The sequence below is a fragment of the Ricinus communis genome, chromosome 7 (genome assembly GCF_019578655.1).
Source record: "Ricinus communis isolate WT05 ecotype wild-type chromosome 7, ASM1957865v1, whole genome shotgun sequence".
In the NCBI taxonomy this organism is placed as follows: domain Eukaryota; kingdom Viridiplantae; phylum Streptophyta; class Magnoliopsida; order Malpighiales; family Euphorbiaceae; genus Ricinus; species Ricinus communis.
In genome coordinates this window covers 25,428,316-25,452,088 of record NC_063262.1, presented here as the reverse complement: position 1 = coordinate 25,452,088, position 23,773 = coordinate 25,428,316, and the positions used below count along the sequence as shown (strand labels likewise).

General features: G+C 32.9%; 4 protein-coding genes across 4 annotated transcripts; 1 reads left to right on the top strand and 3 right to left on the bottom strand.

Moving 5' to 3' along the window:
• The first annotated feature begins 219 nt into the window (after nt 1–219).
• On the top strand, nt 220–1,707 carry LOC8266760 (ras-related protein RABA5e). Its single transcript, XM_002533012.4, has 2 exons — nt 220–825; nt 1,293–1,707. Exons 1-2 carry the CDS (start codon nt 486–488, stop codon nt 1,607–1,609), a joined length of 657 nt encoding a protein of 218 aa, XP_002533058.1. The 5' UTR covers nt 220–485; the 3' UTR covers nt 1,610–1,707.
• Nucleotides 1,708–1,807: 100 nt separating this feature from the next.
• Nucleotides 1,808–10,755, bottom strand: LOC8266761. Its single transcript, XM_048376678.1, has 14 exons — nt 10,324–10,755; nt 9,690–9,799; nt 9,474–9,536; nt 9,200–9,392; nt 8,891–8,995; nt 8,670–8,800; nt 7,963–8,536; nt 7,648–7,713; nt 7,359–7,435; nt 4,993–5,274; nt 4,287–4,620; nt 4,044–4,196; nt 3,172–3,711; nt 1,808–2,318 (listed from the first exon to the last, which is right to left on the bottom strand). The coding sequence occupies exons 1-14, from the start codon at nt 10,588–10,590 to the stop codon at nt 2,130–2,132; spliced, it is 3,084 nt and encodes a 1,027-aa protein (XP_048232635.1). The 5' UTR covers nt 10,591–10,755; the 3' UTR covers nt 1,808–2,129.
• A 7,777-nt stretch (nt 10,756–18,532) lies between these two features.
• LOC8266762 (cytochrome b561 and DOMON domain-containing protein At3g25290) lies at nt 18,533–21,027 on the bottom strand. The gene is made up of 3 exons (XM_002533014.4): nt 20,309–21,027; nt 19,865–20,119; nt 18,533–19,149 (listed from the first exon to the last, which is right to left on the bottom strand). Exons 1-3 carry the CDS (start codon nt 20,951–20,953, stop codon nt 18,850–18,852), a joined length of 1,200 nt encoding a protein of 399 aa, XP_002533060.2. The 5' UTR covers nt 20,954–21,027; the 3' UTR covers nt 18,533–18,849.
• Nucleotides 21,028–22,684: 1,657 nt separating this feature from the next.
• LOC8266763 (auxin-induced in root cultures protein 12) lies at nt 22,685–23,592 on the bottom strand. The gene has a single exon (XM_002533015.3). It carries the CDS (start codon nt 23,466–23,468, stop codon nt 22,755–22,757), a length of 714 nt encoding a protein of 237 aa, XP_002533061.2. The 5' UTR covers nt 23,469–23,592; the 3' UTR covers nt 22,685–22,754.
• Nucleotides 23,593–23,773: the final 181 nt, after the last annotated feature.

Genomic DNA, 23,773 nt, shown 5'->3' with positions numbered 1-23,773 from the left:
TAAGTTTTTTAAAATTATGAAATAACTATTTTAAGAATTAGTAAATTATATTTTATTTCATTTCATAAAAATTATTTAATTTCTCAAGGAAGGGTGAAAGATTTCCCATGCAAGGCTAATTTGAACTAAAATAATAAAATTTTAAACTAAAATAACCTAAAAACTTTCTCATTCCTAAAATATTTACAGAGAGCAAAAGGCATGAAAATAAATGTTATGTCTCGAGAACACAAACATAGCCTTAGCCGAAAGAGCACCACTGATATGAAGTATGAAATAAAGTCCTCAACTTCGATAGTCAAAGCTATCACTTCCTTACATTACATAAACCCCCCGCCAGTCACGCAGCCTGTCTGTAACACCTTTCCTCCTCTCTAAAACCCTACACTTCACATTCACACTCATATCCCAATAACAATCCAAACCCATCATAATATAAACAACACACAATCCGAAATTACATCAAGAACAACAAGAACACTGCAATGGGTCAGGATCAAGGAGGAGGGGGAGGCGAAGAGTACTTGTTCAAGATTGTATTGATAGGTGACTCTGCTGTAGGGAAATCTAATTTGCTCGCGAGGTTTGCAAGAAATGAGTTTGACAGTAATTCAAAAGCTACAATTGGTGTAGAGTTTCAGACCCAGGTAGTGGATATTGAGGGTAAGGAAATCAAAGCACAGATCTGGGATACTGCTGGACAAGAAAGGTTTAGAGCTGTTACTTCTGCTTATTATAGAGGTGCCGTTGGTGCTTTAATTGTTTATGATATTACTAGGAGGAGTAGTTTTGATAGTGTCAAAAGGTGGCTAGAGGAACTCAGTAGTAAGTACCTTTGTTTCTTCTTCTTTTTGTTTCATTTTATTCTGTTGGTCCTCAGTAATAGGTAATTTTAGTTGTTAAGTTGGATGCTCACCAAAAGATAATACTTTTCTTTAGTGCTCTTTCTGGTTATGGAATTTATTACTTTACTATGCTGTGGAAAAAGTTTGGTGATTGCTTTCTTGTTTTTTCATATGTCCTACATTTGCCTGAAGATATTAGGTAAAGGAAACAAATGGAAGATTTGGGTATTATGCAGAACAAAGAACCTAAAAGTAGTCAAATTAAAGATCTACGTAATTGCATATGCTATGTTGAATCCAGTGTAACTACTCTGGTCAGTAATAAAGTTTGGAACTTATGGTTCTACATAGAGAATAAATGGCATCATATAATTTATCATGCTAATGCAAATTTTTAAATTGAGGTTTAATTGAATTGATTTGACCTTGTCATAATACTTTGTGCAGCTCATTGTGATACTACAGCGGCAAGAATGCTTGTAGGGAACAAGTGTGACCTGGAAAATATTAGAGAAGTAAGTAGAGAGGAGGGCAAAACCCTGGCAGAAGAAGAAAGCTTGTTCTTCATGGAGACATCAGCCCTTGATTCTACCAACGTTGAGGCTGCTTTCGAGGTTGTTATCCGTGAGATCTACCACAATATGAGCAGGAAAACTCTCAACTCAGATTCATACAAGGCTGAGTTGACTGTCAACCGAGTCAGTCTAGTTAAGAATAACGCAAATTCATCAAAGCAAAGTAGCTTCTCTTGCTGTGCTACATGATCTCTGTTCTTTCAGATTTTATGCACCTTTCTGGGCATAATACATCCAGCAAAGGGAATTTTTAAACTCGCATTAGAATCACTGAGCAGTTACAATTATGTCTCCTTTTCTTTTCCCAAGTATTTACGAAAATTTAGCACACATCCCTTTTAACATGAAATTCAAATATTGACAAGCTACTGATCCATGACAAGCTACTGATCCAAAATAAATAATTAAAAGTACCATTGCCCAAAAAGTATCTAACTTCTGCTGTTTATCTACTTACATATACAAATTAAATGTTTCTCCTTGTCTGTGTACATCTAATGCATTGATGAGCTTTAGTATTGCATTGTTCCACTCCATATGGGAAGTTTCAAGCAAGCAGAAAGCTGAAGCATCGCGATGATAAAAATGGATTTACATGAATAGAATAGAATAGAATAAATGGCAGCGTGTCATCTGTTATATATACAATTTACGCCAGCTATGGGCTACCAACATCAAGAAACTGATGGGACAGAAAATAGATATATACTCAGGGCTTCCGCAAAGCAGATGCAGCACCCATGACAACAGCCAAGACAAGGCCAACACCAGCCCCAAGGGAAGCACCCACAGCCGCAGCTGTCAAGGAAGATGCCTTGGCTTGGGAGTCTCGACTTGCATCTATTGCCATAGCACTCTCCCGTGCCAGTTCTGCCACAAGTCTATCCCTAGCTAGTTCCTTCAATCGAATAGAAAACAAAAAAAAAAAAAAAACACAACCAAAGGTAATCAATATCTCCAGTGGGATTATTAAATCAGCAAAAATGTATCTTTCATCCAACTTTTAGCCATATATATATATATATAGCAAAATTATGACCAAGTAATGGCAATAAAGTCTCAAAATCCAAAGTCTATCCTGCTGGTATAAAAGCATGTACAAACAACTAACTTGGCTTCAAAAAAAATCACTTCACTGATATGGGAGCTTTGCAGCGTACAAAACAGCTTCTTTCTGTCTGACAGTACTCAGATGCCCAATCAGTATTTCTCAACCCCAAAATAAGGCTTCAGTGGAGGACGTGCCAGTTGAACTAAGAAGGCCACCAAATCAAAAGGCAACACTACATGGAGCAAAACTCAGTCCAGCTCGGTTGATCACATGTCCAACACTGTCCCACAAATGTGTGGAACTCTTTTTAAACTCAACATTTCACCAGACTGATCAGAGAGTTTCAACATGTTATCTCAACTTCAATTTGTCATTACTTGTATCAATAAGATTCCATTGACAAATTTAGCTACAACTTTTAATGCGACAGCCAAGTAATCTTTCCAATGTGATGGTATAACAAAAGGTACACCATGAAAGTTTTTCACTTAGCCACCACATTAAATCTTTACCTTAATTAGACAAAAGTGACCTAATAGAAATACAAATAAATAAAAAGTATTTGTGTGACAGCATTGATATTTTGTTAGTCATTTAACAGCCACAGGTGAATATACAACGTTATTTTACCATACACTTCACTACATATATAACTAAACAATATTATATCTGTAGAACCATACTGGTATAAGTGCTTTACCTGTAAAGAGTCCTCTTCATGACTCTGTAGCACACGGTGGACAAGCTGGCAAAGTGAGTTCACACCCTCAACAGGAAAAATGGTGTCTCTCCTTTGAAAGGGCCTCCAAACAAGATTAATTGGAGAAAAAATAAGCTTTTGAGCACCCATCCTCCCACCAGAATCTCTCTCAGCTGCAGCCAATGACAAAGAAGCACTTGCAGAGGCACTGTGGATAATATAAGGACAGGAATTCACAATTTCTGTGTTGCTCAGAGATGCTTGATATGCCTGGAGAACAGCATCAATTGCTGCTTTTTGCTGGTGTGCGCTCACAGAAAATTTGTTTGTTATAGCAAGAATCCAAGGAATCCCAAGAGCTTTAGCCTCATCTAAAAGAAGTGAAAGGGCAGGTTGTAGCTGTGATGCATTTGGGTTACTGCTTCGAGGAATCTTATGGGACATGTTATGCACAAGAATTACTAAATCTGTTTTCCGACAAAGGTCACGAATTCCCATCCACAGTTCATCCCTGAAACGAGAAGCCTCCATATTCAGCTCCTGCAATATATACACAATATAGAGGAGAAAGAGTAAAAACCTTAAAGCATAAATATAGGAATATAGCAATAGCAACTAAGGTTAGATAGTATTCAATATTTTGAAGTTTCTGCCTTTTTTACATTTGCAAAGAAAAAATAAATACATTTGATTACTATGCAAAAGTTTTCCTCCTTAGATTCTTGTAAAACTAAAAACAAGAAAGAGAAAACTACAAATCCTCTTATATTTTTGTGCTGTTTACAGTTACTACCAATCTTCAGGCCAATCTCTCTCTTTCCAAACAATGATACATTAGCTTATATAACAGAAACTCTGTTCATATTATATACCTGCAAATTTATCCCAGCTGAATCCATGTAGCATACGCCACCAGCAATGCCTTCTTGAATACCAGCCTCTGTATGCTTATTCTCAAAATTGGCAACAGTTGTAGGTCTGCGTTGACCCATAATTGCCTTGAAAAGAGAAGTTTTACCAGCACCCTATGCATAAAAGAGGCATCTTACATGTAAAACAAAAGTTGAGAGAGAGAGAGGAGAGCAACTATAATAAAGAATTGAGAAGAAAATTACCTCAAGCCCAAGTAATTTCACCCTACGAGTTCTGACATGGACATCCTTAGAGACAGTAGTGAAATCACTTGTACAAAAAATGCAAAAATCATTCAATTCTTCAGGGCGAAGGAGTTGCTCCCCATGTCCTAAACTATGCTCTCTACTGAGATTATCAGTGTTGGCATTAATAGAAGGGAAAACAGGCATCAAGGAATCGGCCACTATTGGATGCTTTGGTGGTCGTCTTAGAGGACCTCCTACCAAGACCCTGATCTTTTGTAGTTCTGGATGTACTTCCTGACTTGAAGAGTAGCTGGGCACTGAAGGAAATGACTCCACTCTAGTTGAACACCTGGATGAAGAAAGCATACAGATCTGAAGATAAAATGGTAAATTAAGAGAGAATTTCAGAAAATACATATAGTGAGAGCATGCACAAAAAAGGAATAGTCACGGCTAAGAAAATCAAGAGAAATAAGGTTAACAACAAAAACATCCAGATGAAAAAGAAATGGCAATATTACAATGACTCCGTATGGGGTAACAATAATAACGAAGCTGTATCTTATCACCAATCAAGCAAAATTACGCTTGTAATATGAGGCTAGGTTATTTTCCGGTTTGACTAAATTAAAATACTTTAAAGAAACAATCTCATCACAAAAACAAAATGGTGGAAAATCTCATCAAAGGACAGAAACAAAATGGCGACAAAGAACAATACCAGTTACCATTAACTCGAGCATGAACCAGGTTACAAAGGTGCAAGCCAAAACCAGTAATATCAACTTTTAAGGGTTCTCCATTCTTCTCATTAGAAACACCACTCCATCCAAGAGGAAGAATCGAAGTGGCTGTGCGAATTACAGGCAACTCTACAATCTGTGCAAGCTCTACAGCACCTGCAACTGCAAGGCCAAGCCACTGTTGTAAATGTGGAAACTGAGGCAGTTGCTCCATTCCCGGGAAAGGTGAAATACCATCACCCATGCACATGTCATAGATTCTGCAGAAAGAAAAAGAACAACATATGTCACGCCAATTAATTCAAGAGATATTATCCATAATTAAGTATGCAGCATAGAATTATCAAAAGCTACAAGAAAGCGGTTGTTTGAGACCAGATCATCCAGAAACCAATTCATTCCTGTTAATTCAATCTTCAGAAGTATGCATTATTTTTGCCAAATATTCATATTATTAATGGAGAACATAGAAGGAAAAAATCCTATGGTAGAGAAAGAAAAAAAAGGCACATGCAGAGCATATTCATGAGTGATCATAGAGATATAAGATAATATTGAAAAATCCACCACTTTTAAGAACTATCAACATGCAGTCAGAACCCTCAGTCCTTAAGTCAATGCACTATTTTAGTAGCTTGATCCTAATGTAGCTACCCACAAACACTTGTGAAATAGTTTCATGTTCATTTAATTGTTGTCATAATCAAGTTACGTCCACGAGTTTTAGCGTGGAAATAATCTCGGTTCACTTGTCAAGGAGAAATTAATAGGCAGCTTGTGTCTTCTTGAATGCAACTAAATATATATAAGACATCCTTAGTCTGTCATTCTACCAGTTTTGTTGCTCAAACTCCAACTTCACCCAATACTCTCAGTCATTCACAACATAGATACCACGGTATAACCTCCTATTTAGAACTGTATGGAAAAAGTTAGACTTACCCAACAGACATGCATATGCATCTAACACCTGCACCAAGTTTGAGGTGAATTCCCACAACTTCTACCAGAACTAAGAAAACTCTTTCCAGCAGACAAAACATGTTTTCTTTCATCTTCAAAAAGAATTGAAATGGAGCTACACATAACAGGAGAAGGCTAATTGCAATAATAAATTTAGACTGCTACTAGATTAACAAAATTCTCAATTTACGGTTTAGTCCTCAAAACCCAAACTCCTACATAATGTGCGGCAGGTAACACTAGAAGCTTTAAGATTCAATTAATAATACAAGTTGATCATTTCTTACCTCAAATTCATTACTAAGAAACAAAATTATCTCAGGTTTTTCTGTTTAAATACCAATGTTTTCACAAAGACCTGGTTCCAAACTACAACGGAGCCCAATAATCTTTATATCAGTAATCGGCACAACATAGTTAATAAGAAAGGGACAATACTTGTGCATCATTAACTAGAACCAAAAACAGATAATTCTGGTTGACCCTACAGATGTTCATAATCAGCTATACATCCTTATTAGCATGTCAATAACAGTATCTTCAGAGATACTGGATTTCATATAGGCACCATCATCCCTCCATACAATCCAATCTGACAGCAATAAGCACACATAACATGATCATTGAACTTTGTACTCAACTTTAATTTGTTCATAAGAAAATTTAGTCTCAGTTCAACTAATAAATCTGGTGAAGAGCTTGCCAGAAGCTGATGTGGCTACCAATTTACCACTTTATTTTGTGCTCATTATCATCTAGGAACCCTGCAAAGACCAATTACTTCGCTTGCTCTCTCCTTAATTATCTCATGAGTCTCAAACTCCTTTTTCTCTATCAATCTGGCAACCAAATCAACTTTATAATAGGTTATTCACAAGGTACCAATCACTTTCATTTAATTAAAGTTTTATGACCCAATTGAAACTAAGTTCTCAATTCAGTAACCGTAAGTATAATTGCTCCAAGTTTTTCAGTGTCATTGAAGAAACATTAAAGTACAGGACACAGACAATTTTTTTTAGAATAAAATTATTGTAAGACATTGCAACATTCCATAGTAATTGAAAATGTCGAGTCTTGATTTACTCTAAAGTTTTTCATATTTTTCCATTTAGTCAGGTTCTATACTAAACTTAAGAGGCTATCCTGTTGCTGCAACTCTCAGCAATGATATCAATAAAGGTAAAACTATAAAAAGTACACCAACCCCTAGCAGAGACTTGCACATTGGACTCCTGGTGGAACCAGTGGCACTAGCAGACAACCAGATGAAGGTAACTACCAATGGAAGAGAAAAAAGACACAAACTGAAATACAAAATAAAAAATACCAAAAAGATTATAAATACAGAGCAAAAAATTTCTACAGAACAATATACTACCTCTGAAATCGAGACCGGTAAGATCTCATTGAATGTGACTGAAATCGTTCCTTTAGTTCAGCAATCACAGATCTGACCTGAAAATGTCTTTGCCAAAAGAAAGCAAACAAAATGAGAGATCTCAGGATTTACTACCTCCACAATACTAATGGAGATGCAAAGCTAAAGCATTGTGCAGTTTATGCAGGAAATAATGTTAATATAGCCCATCACAGACAAAGACAAGGAAAGTTAATTAACTAAACACACATACACATACAGAGACTGGATAAACAAAGGAAACTCTTACCGATGTTAATTTTGAGTACTCTGCACCTGATAATAATTCCACCGAAGAGTTTCCCAACAGATATAGCTGTTACAAATAAAATATCATTAACACTGCTTAGTATGATTTTGAAATATAGTACATTGAGTAACAAAACAGAAAACAGCATAAATTTATATCATCCTACAGGAGGGAGGAAGAAGAATCCCTAATCCCCATATGCAAAGGTATCTAGTTAGGAATGGAACTCTTAACTCAATTTTGGTTGGGCTCCATGAAACAAAGACAGCAAGGTAACAGAATGCAATATCACAAAGTATGTTTTCGTGATTATACCTGCCCAAATGGAACATATGAAGGTAAATAAGGCACTCTACTCCAGTTCCTTCTATCTCCGCCTTTATCATTGCCTTTTTCAGCTAATTTTCCAGACACTGCTTCACCATTATTAGTGTGAGATAATGGTTTAAGAGATATGCCATCAGAACCCTCTTGGATTTCAAGAGACTGTGGTTCAGCTACTACATCCTCAATGGAAGATGTTACAGCAGAGTTATTTGTTGCAGATGTCTCAACGGGATCAACTTGTTTTCTCGTGTATTCATTAATTTTCCTTCTAAAACCTTCTAAAGGAACAAGCCTTGAAAGTCTCCAAAAAGAAGTCTGCACAGGGCCTAAACCCAGAACCAATTGCTCGCCCTCATTCTCCTTTGGCTTCTGTATGCTTGATTTTTCCATCCCTTTTTCACGTTTTGAAATTGATTGACCGCTAGTTTCAACCTCAGAACGCATTGGCAAAGGTTGAGCATTATAATGATGAAAATAAGCAGGAGATAAGATACGGGGCACCAAATCTTCAGGAATACAGTAGCTCTTGAAATAGTGCTGCCAGCCTTTTTCATGGACATAACTAATGAGGAAAAGAAGAAAAGAGATAGACAAGAATATATTAAGAGGTCCCAATGTTCCAGAAAAGAGCAGTTCATTAAAGTAAGTAGACTCTCGATTGTTTATTTATGAAATATAGATGAAATAAGACATACTCTCTTAAAGCAGCATTCCCAACTGGCGGTTGGGAAAAAGTTATACATTTAACCTGAATCTTTTCATTTTCTTTTGATGTAGAGGATGCAGCAATAACCCTCAGAATGGCAAGAGTAGCTAATGCTGCTACCTAAAAGAATGGGAAAAGAAGAAAATGAGAAATGTAACGATCAAAGCAATGCACTCAGAAAAGCTTAAGGAACATGTAAACCGAACTTACTGCCCCACCAAGTGAATGTCCACATAAAACAAGTTTCCGATTCTTCTTTTGAGCAAGTCTATACAACTCCAAAGCAGGTATACCTTTAGCACGAGCCAAAAATCCCTACGATAATGATGGAGAAAAATAAAGGGGCAAGGAAAAATCGATGGAGAAAAAAAAATTTGCAATTTACATTGTCGGTATATTATTTAAAATAATTATTGACATACGTGATAATATCCACAATCAAACAAATAAAGATTTGTATTAGCTCATATTAAGAGTATCCACAAGAAAATGAATTGTGAAAATGACAGCTTTTCTTACTCGATGTGCAGCAGGCTTAGACTGATCTTTTAGTTGTTTAGGCTTTGCTTCAAGGGGAGTCCATTGATATTCCCCATTTCCCTTTTGACTTTCGCCTTGTCCAGAGTCAATACCTTCCATCTGGGCAGCATCCTCCATCCCATCCTCATGGAATATAGCACCTTGCAGTATGTTTACATCGGTCACAACATCCCTGATAATAAAACTAAAGGTATGAATTAAGAAGTTATAACAGCTGTGTAAAGTTGATTAATGAAATATTCATAATACATACTTGTACTGCTTTGTACCAATAAAGGAAGCAAATAATGTGTCTCCCGCTTCAGCCAATAGGTACCTGCAGCAATTAAAATGCATATAAGCTATAATATGACACAAATGAAAAGAAGAAAAAAAATCTAACATGTTTATTGTCAAATAACTGGCTAGCAATAAGTGAAGGTGAACTCCATATTGCAAATTAAGTGAACAACAGAAATTGTAAAAGAACCTGTGAGGAACATGATCTGACGAGGGTTGCACACGCTCAAGAGAAACAACTTGTCCTCCAAAATCAGCTTTAAATTTGTTCACAGCCCGAACCATCTCATTAGCAGGTCTCTGATATGTGATAAAACATAAATACAGTAAGTAAAGGATTTTTCCTTTGTACAAGCAGAATGGTGAACATGTTAAACAGTAAGTAGTTTCCTTTCTTTTCTATTACTACTTGTCTTGCTCGGAACAAACTATGAGGAAGAATTCAATTTATTGCAAAAAACTTTAATTCTCGCACTCGTTTGGAAGTTTTAGAATGCAAGAATGCAATTGAGTTGAATTCTAGTTATTTAATGATCGCGTTTGGAAAGTCCATAATTGCTGAAATGATATGAAAATTGACATGATTTTGCAAGAATTGAATTGAAACTCTTACATATTATTCATTCCAGACATGCCTTTTGGCATTATTTGATTTCTTTTGAAATGCTTATATTTTCCACAACACACTTCAATCCTATAAATATACATTAAAAAAGAATGCTTCATAATGTCATTGCCGAAACTGCATAACCTTAATTTCATAGCAATAACATAATGAAATAAAACAAAAATGTCAATGGGGTGAGTTCTAAAGAAAATTGGACCTTGTAGACACATTCAGCGAGAACCATACAACAAAGAATATCCTGCAAATCAGAAACGGAGTCAGCCTTAACAGCGTGACAAAGATCGTGAAGTTGTTTCCTTCGACGCACATACTCTTGTTGAATCATCTTCCTCTGTTGTTGTCTGTCGCTGTGAATCCATGGTGGCCACCTCATTCTCCATTGTAACGGACCCCAAGATACCTTTAAGATCTTTGATTTTTGGTCCTTGATCCATGTTTCTACTCTGCTCTGTAATGCTTCCATTTGGATTAAAGAGTTTGAATTGTCTCTAAACCCTTTAATTTTTTTGATTTGGAAGTTTATTAGCCAAGAGAACGCGCCAACGATAGAAAGAGAGAGAAATGAGAGAGTTTGAGGCGTATTAGAGCGTATTGAGTTAAAACTTGTGGAGAGATAAGAATCTGCGTTTTATTGGAGAAAAAGCATATGCCTTCTATGCAATAAGCAACTAATTTATTTATTTATTCTAAGAAGGTTAGATACATAATTGGACCCCGAACTTGTCATGTTATGAAATAGGCCCCCTAAGCTCTGCTTTCTTTCAATTGGCCCTCCCAATTTCATGAGTTGTTAACTTTCTAACTCCTTGATAACAAAAGCTATATGTATTGTAACACGCCTTTTGATTACACTATTATTGATATTATTATATCTATAAAAATAAAAATATAAAATAAATTTTAAATCAACAACTAAAATTTCAATAACTATCATTTCTTTTATAAACATTCATTCATTAATTAAACAAGTGTCGGTCATCGAAATCAAACAAATATCATTTTTCTCAACACTAGTTAAGAAAGTTCAAAGTTCATAACTTTTAGGTATTGCATGTGTAGTAATAAGTCAATTCAGAATTAATAAATCTAACTTGTACTCATCTCTCTCAGTCTCATTATGAACCTATTTATCAAATCCAATGTCACCAAGGCATCCACAAGCCTTGGAAATAAACGTGAGTGTGAAATTAGTGCATTCAATACCTAGTTGCAACATTTGGCGATATAAAAGAATACTCATATTATTTGGCATGATCCATAAAGCCATTTTGTTGATTAACTTATTAATTATTAGCATTGTTTTTCTTAAAAACCTTTTTAATATAAAAGTACTCTTGGATGTGCTAATTGGGGTAATCTAATGGAAACTTACATCATGAAATTTTTGTTACCTACTATTGTGTTTGTATGGTGTTATTTGTATATTTTTGTGTGGATATGTTGTGTTATTATCTTATGGACTTGTTCTATTTTATTATATTTTGCAATGTTTAAGTATGAGATTTTGATGTTGCTTTCAGTCAGCCTTTAATTATTCTTATGAGATATTTGTACCTTAATTACTGTTAGTATTATAAGACAATATTTTTTAACAAAGTATGATATATGCGAAGAAAATCAGTTGGGTTTAAGGCCAAAGAATAGATGATGGTAGGTATTTATGTTATCATGAGACTATACTTGCATTTATATAACTTGAAAAAAAAAAAAAAAGATTGATGATTTTGCTAGTAGATGACTGTTGTTGTCGGGTTTCAGCTCGGAGTCTATTTCCTATCCTTGGAGCTTTACAAAGAGATGTTAATAGAATAAGGTGACTTGGGCAGCTTTTGGTAGTAGAACATCACTTTCATAAGTCTTAGGTATCTAGTCAGAGAAACTAATGAAGTGCTCCGGTGTATTAAAAACTATACTTAAGGAGACTTCCCATTATCTTTTATAACTAGATCTCTATACCATTTATTTGATGGTCTATAAGCCTGCCTACCAATAACCTCTCGTTAAGCCTATTCACCAATTAGGATTTTAAAGTATAGGTTTTAGGCCTTTCCAAGATGATGTAATTAATTTTTTATTGGGTTGTTCTACTTTTGGTCTTTAGCCATTTTAATATCAATTTATTTTTCTTTTGTCTAAAAAAACTAAATTCAAATTTAAAATTTATTCAATTTTTATATATAAAAAATATAAATCCATTAAAAATTCTATTAATTTTGTTCGTTTCCTTGCTCTCTTGCTTTCTATATAAATATAAAATCTTATCTATTAGAATAAATGGACAATTGAGTTGCTTATTGTATAATTTTTAAAAGGCTAAAAACATAATTCGATCTATAAATTTGTTTTATTTTTATAATTTTTTATATAAACTCAATTTTGATTTAATTAGACATTTAAGTTTCATGAGTTGTGATACATAAATCATTGCATGTGAAAATAATTATAAAAAATTCTCATAAATGTCCTTGGTTAATATAAAGCACAACTTCCCTCGTTTAAGCTCCTACTCATGGGGTTTGTTGTCTTTACAAGCACAAATAATAGAAGCAGAAACATAATCTCACTAATAACTTATCCACCCTTTAATGCTAAGATCACATCTTTACTTGAACCACTACTTTTTCATCATATCTTGTTGCTCAATATACCTCCCTTTACTTCATTTAATTATTTAGGATTATAATTAGAAGTTTCTCTTCCATCTATGTGTATGTTCCTTTTGTGAACATTGACAAGGGACATTTTCAACCTTTTTGGCCAAAATTTTTATCTTTCTCTAATATTTTTATTTTATATTTATTTTAAGTTTAAACATTAGCTTCTTAAGAATTTGAGAATAAATATCTTTTTGTGCATCCTATGTAATGGGTTTCTCTTTTGCATTTTAGAACCAAGTCTGATTCTGGCTTCAATTGTCTTCCCAATACTGATTCTTTGAAGGTGTAGATTTATAGTACACAAAAGCTTCTAAAACTGCTTTCATATCTTAAATAAATAAACTTTTGAAGGCAAATATGGAATTTTAATATCGTGATATGATGGAATTTAGAAGTGATTTGAGCCTTTTAAGGCCTTAGTGGAAGTTTCCCCACTTTCTCCAGTCCTTTGTGAATTCAACTTCCATGGTTTTACAGTCGTTCATAATCCATATTAAAGTTGCATTTTTTGGATCCAAGGTTCAAATATTATATAGTCTCAAAGAGATACTCACAAAGCAAAATGACTGATGTGATTGTCCTATTAGCTAACCTTTTCTTCATTATGTAGGAATTAGGATTAGGCCTTCTGTTCTGGCCTATAATAACCTTAAAAGCATGATTAAGGATTCAAAATGTTGAATTAAATTATTATTTTTAAATAAAACAACTTGGGAACAAGCCTACATAAAAGAGAAATATAACGAGTGCAAAGAGTTTTAACTGCCGGTTGATCCATTTTTTAGTTAACTGAAAGAAGTCTTTTATAAATTTGTATATATTATTGTTTAGTTATAGGTATTGAGTTAATAATTAGAATAATTAAAAAATAATAAATAAAACAACCATATGTGTAAAAAGTAAATATGAACAACAACTAACACGAACAATGAATTCACCCAGTGTTCTAATGACTATAACATAAGAATTATCAAATTTTTAAAATTTAAAAACCTATCAAATCAAAAGTTGAAAAAATTAAACCACACACATATTAAATTGCATGGACAGTTAATCATACTCTTTATTCAATTTTATGATTTTAGTTTGGCTTCTTGGTTCTTTTCTTTGTTTTCCATTTTTATGTTTTTGATTCACATGGGTCTACTCTTAGCTTAGAAAATATAAACATAAAAAATAAAATAAAAATATAAGAATTGGGGGCCCAATGGCCAAGTTAGGATCACTAGTAATATGGCCCTTAAATTCAGCCTCAACCAGTGTTAGATATTTTATGGGCCAATCAATTTTACTATCGTGCTGTCCCAGCCCAAGAAGAATTAGAATTGGAGGACCACTGCCTTATTAACTACAAATTATTAAAAAGAATCTTATTAATATTAATAAAATAGAAAAACCCAAGCTTGGAACTTTTTCATTTTTCACACTGTTATTGTATGCACCGACAGTGACATTAAACAAATTGGCCTTAACCGATATCGCCTCAATCCTATTTGCAAAATTTTAAATTATAATTTTCTTGTCTAAATAAATCTTTACTAATTTATCGCAGGGGGGTTATTTTATTTTATATTTTGATTTAAAAATTATCTAAACAAAAGAAAATAGATAAATTGATATTCTTTTCTTTAAAAATGAGGCACATTGTAGTTATGACTTAGCGGCAAAGGTAAGAACACTTAGGGAGGCCATGGGATTCGCAAGTATGTAATCACACAGTTGAAGAGATCAATTTTGAATTTGATAAAGAATTGTGTAAACCACACTAAGAAAACTCCTTCAGAAATAACTGTGATCACAGAAAAGAAAGAAAAATACATCTTTTTGTGTTTTGAGGATGCAAATGGAAAGTGCTTTATCACAAAAAAAAAAAAAAAAAAAAAGGAAAAATGTTAATGGAAAATGATAGCAAATTAGTAGGTAAAACATGACAGATTTATTGATAGTTACCCCTAGGCTTCATTATGCAGTCTATTTATCTTTCTATTCAAGTAATGAATTAATTATTGTTTCTGATTGAAGAAAAGACACTGCCATTCGAGTTATAGGCTCAACTGCTGGTCCATTAATTTAGCCGTTGAATCAAAGGTTAGGTAATCTTATGGTTGACCCACATAACAAGTGACCCATCTAAGCTAATAAAGTCCTGCTTTGCTATTGCATCCAGTAGTATTAAATCAAATAATCACTGCAAGAGATTAGTAATCACGATATCATGTACTTTTCTATTATTATTATTATTATTATTATTATTATTATATGTAATAACTATTTTTCCAAATGTATAAGTATATTTTAAAATAAATTAAAATTATATATATAAATTATTTAAAAACTCTCTTTTAATTTTACCTTTTATTTCTTTAATAGATATATATTAATTATTTTATTATTTAATATAACCTTTAATTAACTCTAATCAATTCTATAAAATAGTCGTAACAATACCATGAATCCAACCATTCTGTAAGTTATTTCCAATTCATTAAAAATAAATCATTCACAATTAGAAAGAATCACACCAGGAATTAACAGAAAAATAACTTTATTGAACCGTAAATGAAATATCACTAACATTATTGATAATTTTTACATATCTATCAAAATAACTCTTATTTCTCAACTTAAATTATATTTCTTTATTGCATACCGTTTACAATTAAATTGAGCTGCTCAGTGAACAATCCAATGTATATTTTCATTTTCTTAAATTTGGGTTTTTTCTTAATTATTCATTGTCAATCAATATTAAATTAATTATTTTCACAGTAAACAAACATGGCTCACCGGACGCTAGGCTTCCAACGAATAAAACAAAAAAGGGGTGAGACTCAGATATTTGTGTGGACAAAGCAGAAGAATGACTGCTAATAATGGTCTGATTGATATTTTATTAGAAAAAGAAAAAGAAAAAGATGTCATTTCGTTCTTGACAAATATTTTATTATTCCTAATTATTTAGTCATCCTAACATCATGATGACATTGGCCCATTTGTGATGAACCAACTCATAATTGTTATACTTAAAAATTGGTCACTATCGGTCAGCAAGGAATAAATTATAGAGGGGAACGGAAAAAAGAAAAAAACAAAAGACAAGGATTTAGAGCTAAAGAGAGGAGCAGCTTACACCTGGTTGCTTTAATCACTTTGTTTCAGTGAAGGACGTTCTTTCTTTTCCTCTTTATTTATATATATATATATATATAATTAATTTATTACGTGTTAAGTATGACTTATTTAGATAATAAAATATTATTTTAAGCAGTTTATGTTTCCATCAAATATTTTAACATCAAATATATTAAAAGGGAAATAACACCCTGAAAATTATGGTACCAATATTACAATTCCTTCTTTAATCTGTTCAAATAAAATCATTCTCAAGGGAAATAATTAAAGAAAAAATTCATAATTTCTGGGAATATTTGTTACTACATTGAAAAGATTTAAAAAAAAAAGGATGTCAAAATTTAAATTTTATTAGATACATAAATAAAATATAACCGAAGGCAAATAAATTATAAAAGATCTTACTCTAATGATGGCCAAAGTAAAGTCAACTTTATATAATTGAATGATATTAAAATTTAATGTGTCTAAGCATGTTAAATAAATATTTAAAAATAAAGTTAAAAATATTATAAATTCTTTTTTTTTTCTTGGAAAAGAAATTGGTCTAGTTTGTAATTTCATGTTAGATGCTGCTTTGAGTGCAACGTTCATATGGAAAGCTACGCTATCAACATGCAGAAAAATTGCAATAAATGGAGAATTAATTTATCTTTTGGCATGCATTAATTAGTTCAAATTAAATTATAATTTAGAAAGGGGCACATATGTCATAATCAATAGTCATCTCTCTTTTTCTTTAGCATGATGATGATGATGATGATGATGGCATTGCAAACACTTCCATATTGCGTTTCAAATACTCCCCGCACCTCAATCTCAATAAGAATCCTTCCCAACTTTTTCACCCCTTGCAAATTAATAATGAAAACTTTGTTTTTCCTAATAAAATAATGCTGTCTTTATTTTTCTCTTTTTATAATTGCTCGTATTTCATGAATAATTTAATTGTTTTATTAATTTATTATAAAAAAATGGACTATCTTAATATGATCTTTTTAATATTTTAACACATAAATAAATGAATATTTAAGATAAAAAAAAGAATGTGAGATGCAATTAAAAATTACAGGTGTAATCCACAGAAGGGGGTAAAGAAAATTAAGAATGTCCATGTTAATGAGTGGAGAAGCCAACTTCTGCATCAAACAAAAGGGCCTGGCATCTTCTTCCAAGCAGCGAGGATTGGAATCCATAAACGAAAAGCTAGCTAAGCTTTTATAATAAAAAATATTTAAATTTAAATTTTTTTATATTTTATTTTTATTTCTATAAATATTAATAGTTTTATTTTCAAAAAATATATCAGTAAAAGAATTATAAATATCAAATAATTAAATACATAGAATATTTATTAAATATAGAAAATAAAATATAATTCTCTATCAGCCAAATAAATTTTATATTTTATATTTAAAAACTAAAAAATATTTCAAAATATTAAATATAATATGATTTTTAATATAAAAAATTTAAATATATATAAAAAATAGATCAGAGATGCTAAAATCCATTTTATTATATATAACAAAAAAAGCTACTCCAATTATGAAAGGATAGCGGTGAGTGGGGGCCTCGAAGGCATGGGCATGTGTAGAGGGACTTTCTCTTCTCTTCTCTTCTCTTAAGGAACCACATTTAAATTAAAGTCAAAATCAAACTCACAAGTAAATAATAATAATAATAATAATGTGTTGTTGAATTATGGTTGAGCAAAAGTGTGTTATAGGGACAAATAGAGAGGCTTTTGTGGGATTCCATAAAAGAGGCTTTTGTTTGTTTAATCAAATCATCACATTTTTTCAAGAATTTTCCTGATACCAACTTGGACAATTTTGCATCCTAATGCATTACCCTTATTCATTTATTTATTTTCTGGTTGTGGACATAAAGCATAAAATTAGACAAGTGCCCATAAAAGTAGGCTTGATTATTGATATTAAACATTGTTAATTGTCTCCTGATGATGGAAGTCTTAATCATAGGAATGCATAGCTTGTACATGTCATACAAAAGCTATTTAACTTGCACTGGATGTGCTCTCTATATCATGTGCTCTTCTGAATAGATCCAACTAACGTAATCCTTTTATTTTTTTTCTTTTGACATTTTCACAATGTTTTGATTACCACTAAATAAATTGACCATTGAACTAATTTCACTCATTTATTTGTCATTCAGTACTGAATTGAAAATCAAGCCTATGATCTATAAGTGAATTGAAAATCATAATAATACACAATAAATAGTTAATTAATAGTTTTAAAGGATCAGCTCCATTGGTACTTGAATAATCTCTATGAAGTTTGTAATTGGGACCCGGTTGGAGCTAATTAATTAAGAAAGGAAAGAGAAAGGAGAAAGAAACAAACCAGCACCGTTTGGAGAACGCTGACAGCATTCTAAATCCATCTGACAGTGTTCATCACTCAATGTGTATGTATCAACATATCCATAATTCTCAGCCACATATTTTGGTGTTACTTCCCAAGTGAAAGCAATATTAGGCGTAAAACATGAATTTGGAAAACTGGTTTTCAATTTCAAGAAAGTTCCAAAGCTTCCAATACATCCGCAAGTTTTCTTTTCATATATATAATGGAAAAGAAACAAAGAGAAGGAAGAAAAGTCATAAATAAATTTCACTTAAGTACATGCCATAAAATTATATCTCCTAATCTGTAAACATAAAGGAGGAACACAGCTGAAACACACGCATCTGTACCAAATGAAAACCAGACAATTTTACAAAAAAAAGAAAAAAATAAAGCAAAAAGAGAGGGAAAAAATGAAAAAAGAAAGAAAGAAAGAAAGAAAAAAGGAAAGCCTCCTAAAAAAGAAAAGACAGACCTAGCTAGTAGAATCTCGAACAAATTGATAAAATGATATTACAAAATTATAATCAACTACAATAAGCAGAATCAATAAGATGATCATGTATTCAACGGCTGTTGCCTGCCGTTGTATCCATCATAAGGCTTGGTGGACTTGTTAGACCTTCTCAAGACAACAATCCAAGTAATTGTTTCCAGCAACAAAGCAATCCCACCCAAGACAGCAATCACAACTATGTAAGCAGATTTCCATTTCCCTTCAGGTTGCAAGATATCTAGACCTTTGAACACATTCAGAATGCCAAGAATGAGTATGGCATATCCAACACCATGATGGTAGATATTCCAGTAGAATCGGTACTTGTGGTCCTTCTTCGGTCTCAAGAACAATGCAAAAATCTGAAAGAACCAACCAGAGAGTTCCCATCATTTGTTTGATAATTCATAACAAAAACCAGTAGCTAGATCTATCTCATGGGTACCACTGCCAGCCAAGAAAATGGACGATTGCGGCAAAAGGACAGACATATACTTTCCTACTAGAGAAGGAATGTGAAAGAGAAAAGAGAAGAAAAAAACAAAGACAAATTGTAAATGTCCCAACAATTATGCGAGTATAGCTACTTGAGAAGTATCAAGAACCAGATTTTCACTCCTATGCTTTAATTTTAACCAGAGATATCTACTTTTTCTGATTTTCATTTAATTAGATGATTAAATTGTCAAGTTTTGCCACTAGAAGCTTCCTTTCAATTCAATTCAGAACCAGATTCATTAACCTCGTCAGGATCTTGACAAAGTTTAAGGTTTTGAACAAAACTTGCTGCTAACATGGTTTGCAACAAATCATTTTCCTAGAATTGAGCTGAATTGAATTCCTGCAGAATCAAGCCACACTCGAGATGCCTTGTTCTTTTGAGTTATCAAGAATCGAATTTGAACAACTATAATCTTTCCAAACATATAATTCAACTGAACTAAATTCCTGCATGTTTAGACTTTCCTCACACTGTAGAAAAGATAAATTCTGACCCACAACCAAGAACTGCCCTTTTTTTCCTGCTGTCTTTGACAAAATTAATCAAGTGAAGTAAAAATTAAAATAGAATATTACCTGTAGCGTAGCAAGAGAAAAAAGAGCAATCCCAATATTACGATGAGGAGTATATTGAATACCCTTTGATTCACTTCCAAGCTTTAAACCAGTCGCCCATCCAGCAACCCCAATTGCATAAGCAGAAACCTGACAGGAAACATGTAGATAGAACCATGCTGGATCTGCAGACTGAAAAGTCCTCAAGTACCTTGCAATTATAACTCCAACTGGAAACAAAATCCCCCAGCTCACACCATTCAACACCCCATGAATCTGCCAAAAAAAGATCATCAAGTTAACAAAAAGATCAAAACTTTTTCCCTAAGGAATTATCCTTTCGTGAAAATTTTAGTTAAGTTGTATCGGAATCCTCTCCAGCATGTGAGATCTCAAGTTCTAACATGAGCTAATTTATCAAAAAATAAAAAAAGGAAAAAAAGAAAGAAACTAATAGTGATGTACATTTCTCTTTTTAGTCCTTGAATCAACACCACCAGTAACAACAGTAGTTTGATCACCACCATTCAAAGCTAATGTTCCTTTAGAATTTAAATTAGAAGCACCCATAGGATGAGGTTTCAGCACTCCTTTATCATCCACGCTAGGTCCCACTTGCCAAACTTGATTCGCCGTCCCTTTCGCCGACAAATCCGCCGGAACCTTAATTTTCGCATACATTTTCATAACACCATTCTCTTCCTCGGCGCGTTCATCCCACACGTCAAAAGCTAATTTCTGTTGAACAACAGAATCAGACGTGTAAGAACTGATGTTATATGTTTTGACAGTCATGGCTCCTTTTGAATCCTTGTAAGCAACAAGTGCTTGTGCACCTGCCATACCCGTACCCGTTGGATTTATAGCCCACGAAATCCAACCGTTGGATGAAGACGGAGACGAAAGGAAAGCGACAGAGAGAGTAGAATTGGAAGAATCGTAAGTGTAGTGGAGATAAGAGGTGAGCGATGGAAGGTCTAAACAGTTTGTATATAAATTGTTGTTTGTGAATGTTTGCGTTTTGCAGGTTTGTGAATAGGATCGTGAGATTAGAAGAAAATTATATAATGAAAACAAAATAATTAAAGCTGAGAAACGAAAAGAACCCATTTCTGAGAGGTTCTATTTTCCAAGTTCTGACAGAAAATTTTATGATGAAGTTTGTGGTCGGAATTATATAGAAAGGGAACTTAAAGAAGAAGAAGAAAGAGGAAAGGGCAGAAGGACAAGTGGTGTATTACACTAGCCATTTTTAGTGGCAAATTACAAAATTCCCCCAATTTATGTGTCTGATTTCAGTTAGAATCTGTTATCATTCTTTTCTTACAGTATTAATCTCTAAAACCATTTCAGTTCTTCGTTAATAAATCACTGCTTTATTAATCTACTTTTTATCATTATTGATGAACATATTATAAAAAATAATGAAACAATTTTATTTTTAAGAGTGTATTATAATTTCAGAAATTTTATAATATGTTAAAATATTTAAAAAGAATCTAACTTTTCTTTAGTAAAAGTATGTTACTTATATATTTCATTAAATCTGATGAAGTATTAAAATAAAATCTTAAATACTAAAAATTTTATTCATATAAATTATATTAAAAAAAGTAACCACTTATAATGAATTAAGAATTAAAGTTACAGATATAAGACGCGGATATAATATGACATAAGCATAAGACACAAATTTACTAACTAAAATATAATATTATATTTAAAATATGAAATATAATTATTTAATTTAAATAATATAATTATAAAAATTATAATATTTTAGATAAATAAAGAGATTAATTTATTTTTAATAGTATTCTCTATATATATTCGGAATGAATTCTTTACATCTTTAGCTTAAATTTTATTAAAAGTTAATTATATGTTAGTAAATATTATAAATCAATAGATTTAAAATTTTTAATTTTAGGGCTAATTGTCTATTGTCTATAACCAAAAAGCGTTAAATTTTTTTCAGTTTGATTTTAAAATTTTTAAATGGTCCTGTGATGTTTTAAAAATTTCCAAATCATTTTCTAAATGTGTAAAGCCATGTCTATGCTGTATCGGTAAAAATACTAATAATATAAGATTCTGACACTTATGGCCATTATTTGTATTGGATAAGTATCTAATAAATGTACTTATTAGAAGTTAAATTTTTTAATAATGTAATAGTTTGGAGTGAAACTATGAGAAGAATTTCTCCAGAGGTGTGATTGAAAGTGAGCACAGAATTTGGGTTTTTCTTGCAATTATCACAATTTGCTATTCATTATTTGATCCCTCAATTGGATAATGGCACGTTTGGCAGAGTTAAAAGCGGATTTATCCGACGTGGCGTATTGATTCATTGATAGGGAATAAATAAAAAACGAGAATCGTGGTGATCACGCGCAAGGTGTGATGAGAAAAGAAACTGGCAATATAATTACTATTTTTGCTAACGGCACTTTTGTAAATCATGATTCAATGAGCCATCTTTTGTGATTAACGGTTGTTGCATATGCCACGTAAAATTTTGTGGGACCTGGAGTTTCAAGTCATGTCATAGCAACTTCTTCTGTGCCGTATCTGTAGAACTCTTCACAGCTTCGTGTACTCGCCCGAGTAACTCCGGACGTTGACATATGCATTTTCTTTTATGCCGTTGCCAAAATTTGAGAAAGTTGGATTAATTATCTTTTGGTGAATTTGAAAATATAAGTTTTAAAAGGTCAGTCCGATCGGTTTGAATAAAAGAGAACGGATAAATAATTGTTTTTAATTATAGACAGAATTTATACTAGACTCAAATTTAAATGCAGTAATAAGTGGTAAAAAAATAATTAATGAAAATAGTTGGAGTTTTAATCAAGAATATATTATAAATTGCACGAAATATTGATTTAACATATGGTGCTTATCGGACTCAAAATCCAATAAAGCTACCAATCAAAACAATAACTCCCAAGCAAGAAGCCATGCTCAACTTCCTGACAGTAGAAATTGCAGCATTATGAGGGGCAGCCGGAGTTTCAGGAGTCGAACCACCAGGAGCTGGTGATGATTCACCACCACCACCCACCAACTTCAAAACTCCTTTAGAATTGGTATTAGCCTCGTTCATTTCATGCCTGCTAGGGTTGCCATCAGTCACAGCAGGACCAACTTGCCATACTTGGTTAACCTCCTCGGCCTTCTCTGGCACCTTCACCGTTGCAAATATCACCAAATTATCACCATTAGACTCGCCTCTCAAATCCCAAACATCAAATGATAGCTTGGACTCCTTAAGCGGTCCATAAGCTGTAATATCATAAGTCTTCACAGCAACTGAATCCACCTTGGATTTGTATGCAAGTAAAGTCTGTGCTCCTACCATGCCTGAGGATTTTGGGTTTATAGCCCAAGCAACCCATCCGTCAGGCTTAGCAGGAGCCGCAATATAAGCAATGGAAAGCGAGGCATTGGTAGAATTGTATGTATAATGCAAGTAAGCATCAAGTACTGGGAGATCAATGCAATCTGTGAAAGTTTTATCGCTTGAAAATTTCTGCGAAGTGCATGTAAGAGAATATGATGGGGTGATTAGCAAAGCCGCAAGTAGCAAAACAGTTACGATCAGTTGATCAGCAGAAGCCATTGTTAGAAATTAACCTAAGAATGTGTCAACTTTAGAGAACCCAAAATCCTAGAATTTCAAAAACTATAAAGGACGAGGCTGTAGAGCTGGCCCTGGCCTGATTAGATTGTGAAGAATGTGTCAAAAATATATAAGAGAAACGAGAGGATTAAGTGGCGTGTGGTGATCGTGTGAAATGCTGTTTGCTGCATAGTTTACGGGATTAATTTGTGGTCTAATAATGGTGTACTACCAAAAATCTTATTACCTTTCTGTTATTCTATTGTCTATTTTTGTATGTTAACTAGATTCATGACTGCTTCAAA

Excerpts from the sequence above, each read along its gene's own strand:
- LOC8266760 (XM_002533012.4), top strand. The coding sequence starts at position 486 with ATGGGTCAGGATCAAGGAGGAGGGGGAGGCGAAGAGTACTTGTTCAAG. Across the intron at positions 826-1,292 it reads GTGGCTAGAGGAACTCAGTA|CTCATTGTGATACTACAGCG; the intron begins GTAAGTACCTTT and ends TACTTTGTGCAG.
- LOC8266761 (XM_048376678.1), bottom strand. The coding sequence starts at position 10,590 with ATGGAAGCATTACAGAGCAGAGTAGAAACATGGATCAAGGACCAAAAA. Across the intron at positions 4,621-4,992 it reads GCTCGAGTTAATGGTAACTG|GTGTTCAACTAGAGTGGAGT; the intron begins GTATTGTTCTTT and ends TTCTTCATCCAG. Across the intron at positions 3,712-4,043 it reads CAGCTGGGATAAATTTGCAG|GAGCTGAATATGGAGGCTTC; the intron begins GTATATAATATG and ends TATATATTGCAG.
- LOC8266762 (XM_002533014.4), bottom strand. The coding sequence starts at position 20,953 with ATGGGTTCTTTTCGTTTCTCAGCTTTAATTATTTTGTTTTCATTATAT. Across the intron at positions 20,120-20,308 it reads CAAGGACTAAAAAGAGAAAT|ATTCATGGGGTGTTGAATGG; the intron begins GTACATCACTAT and ends TTTTTTTGGCAG. Across the intron at positions 19,150-19,864 it reads TTTCTCTTGCTACGCTACAG|ATTTTTGCATTGTTCTTGAG; the intron begins GTAATATTCTAT and ends TGGTTCTTTCAG.
- LOC8266763 (XM_002533015.3), bottom strand. The coding sequence starts at position 23,468 with ATGGCTTCTGCTGATCAACTGATCGTAACTGTTTTGCTACTTGCGGCT.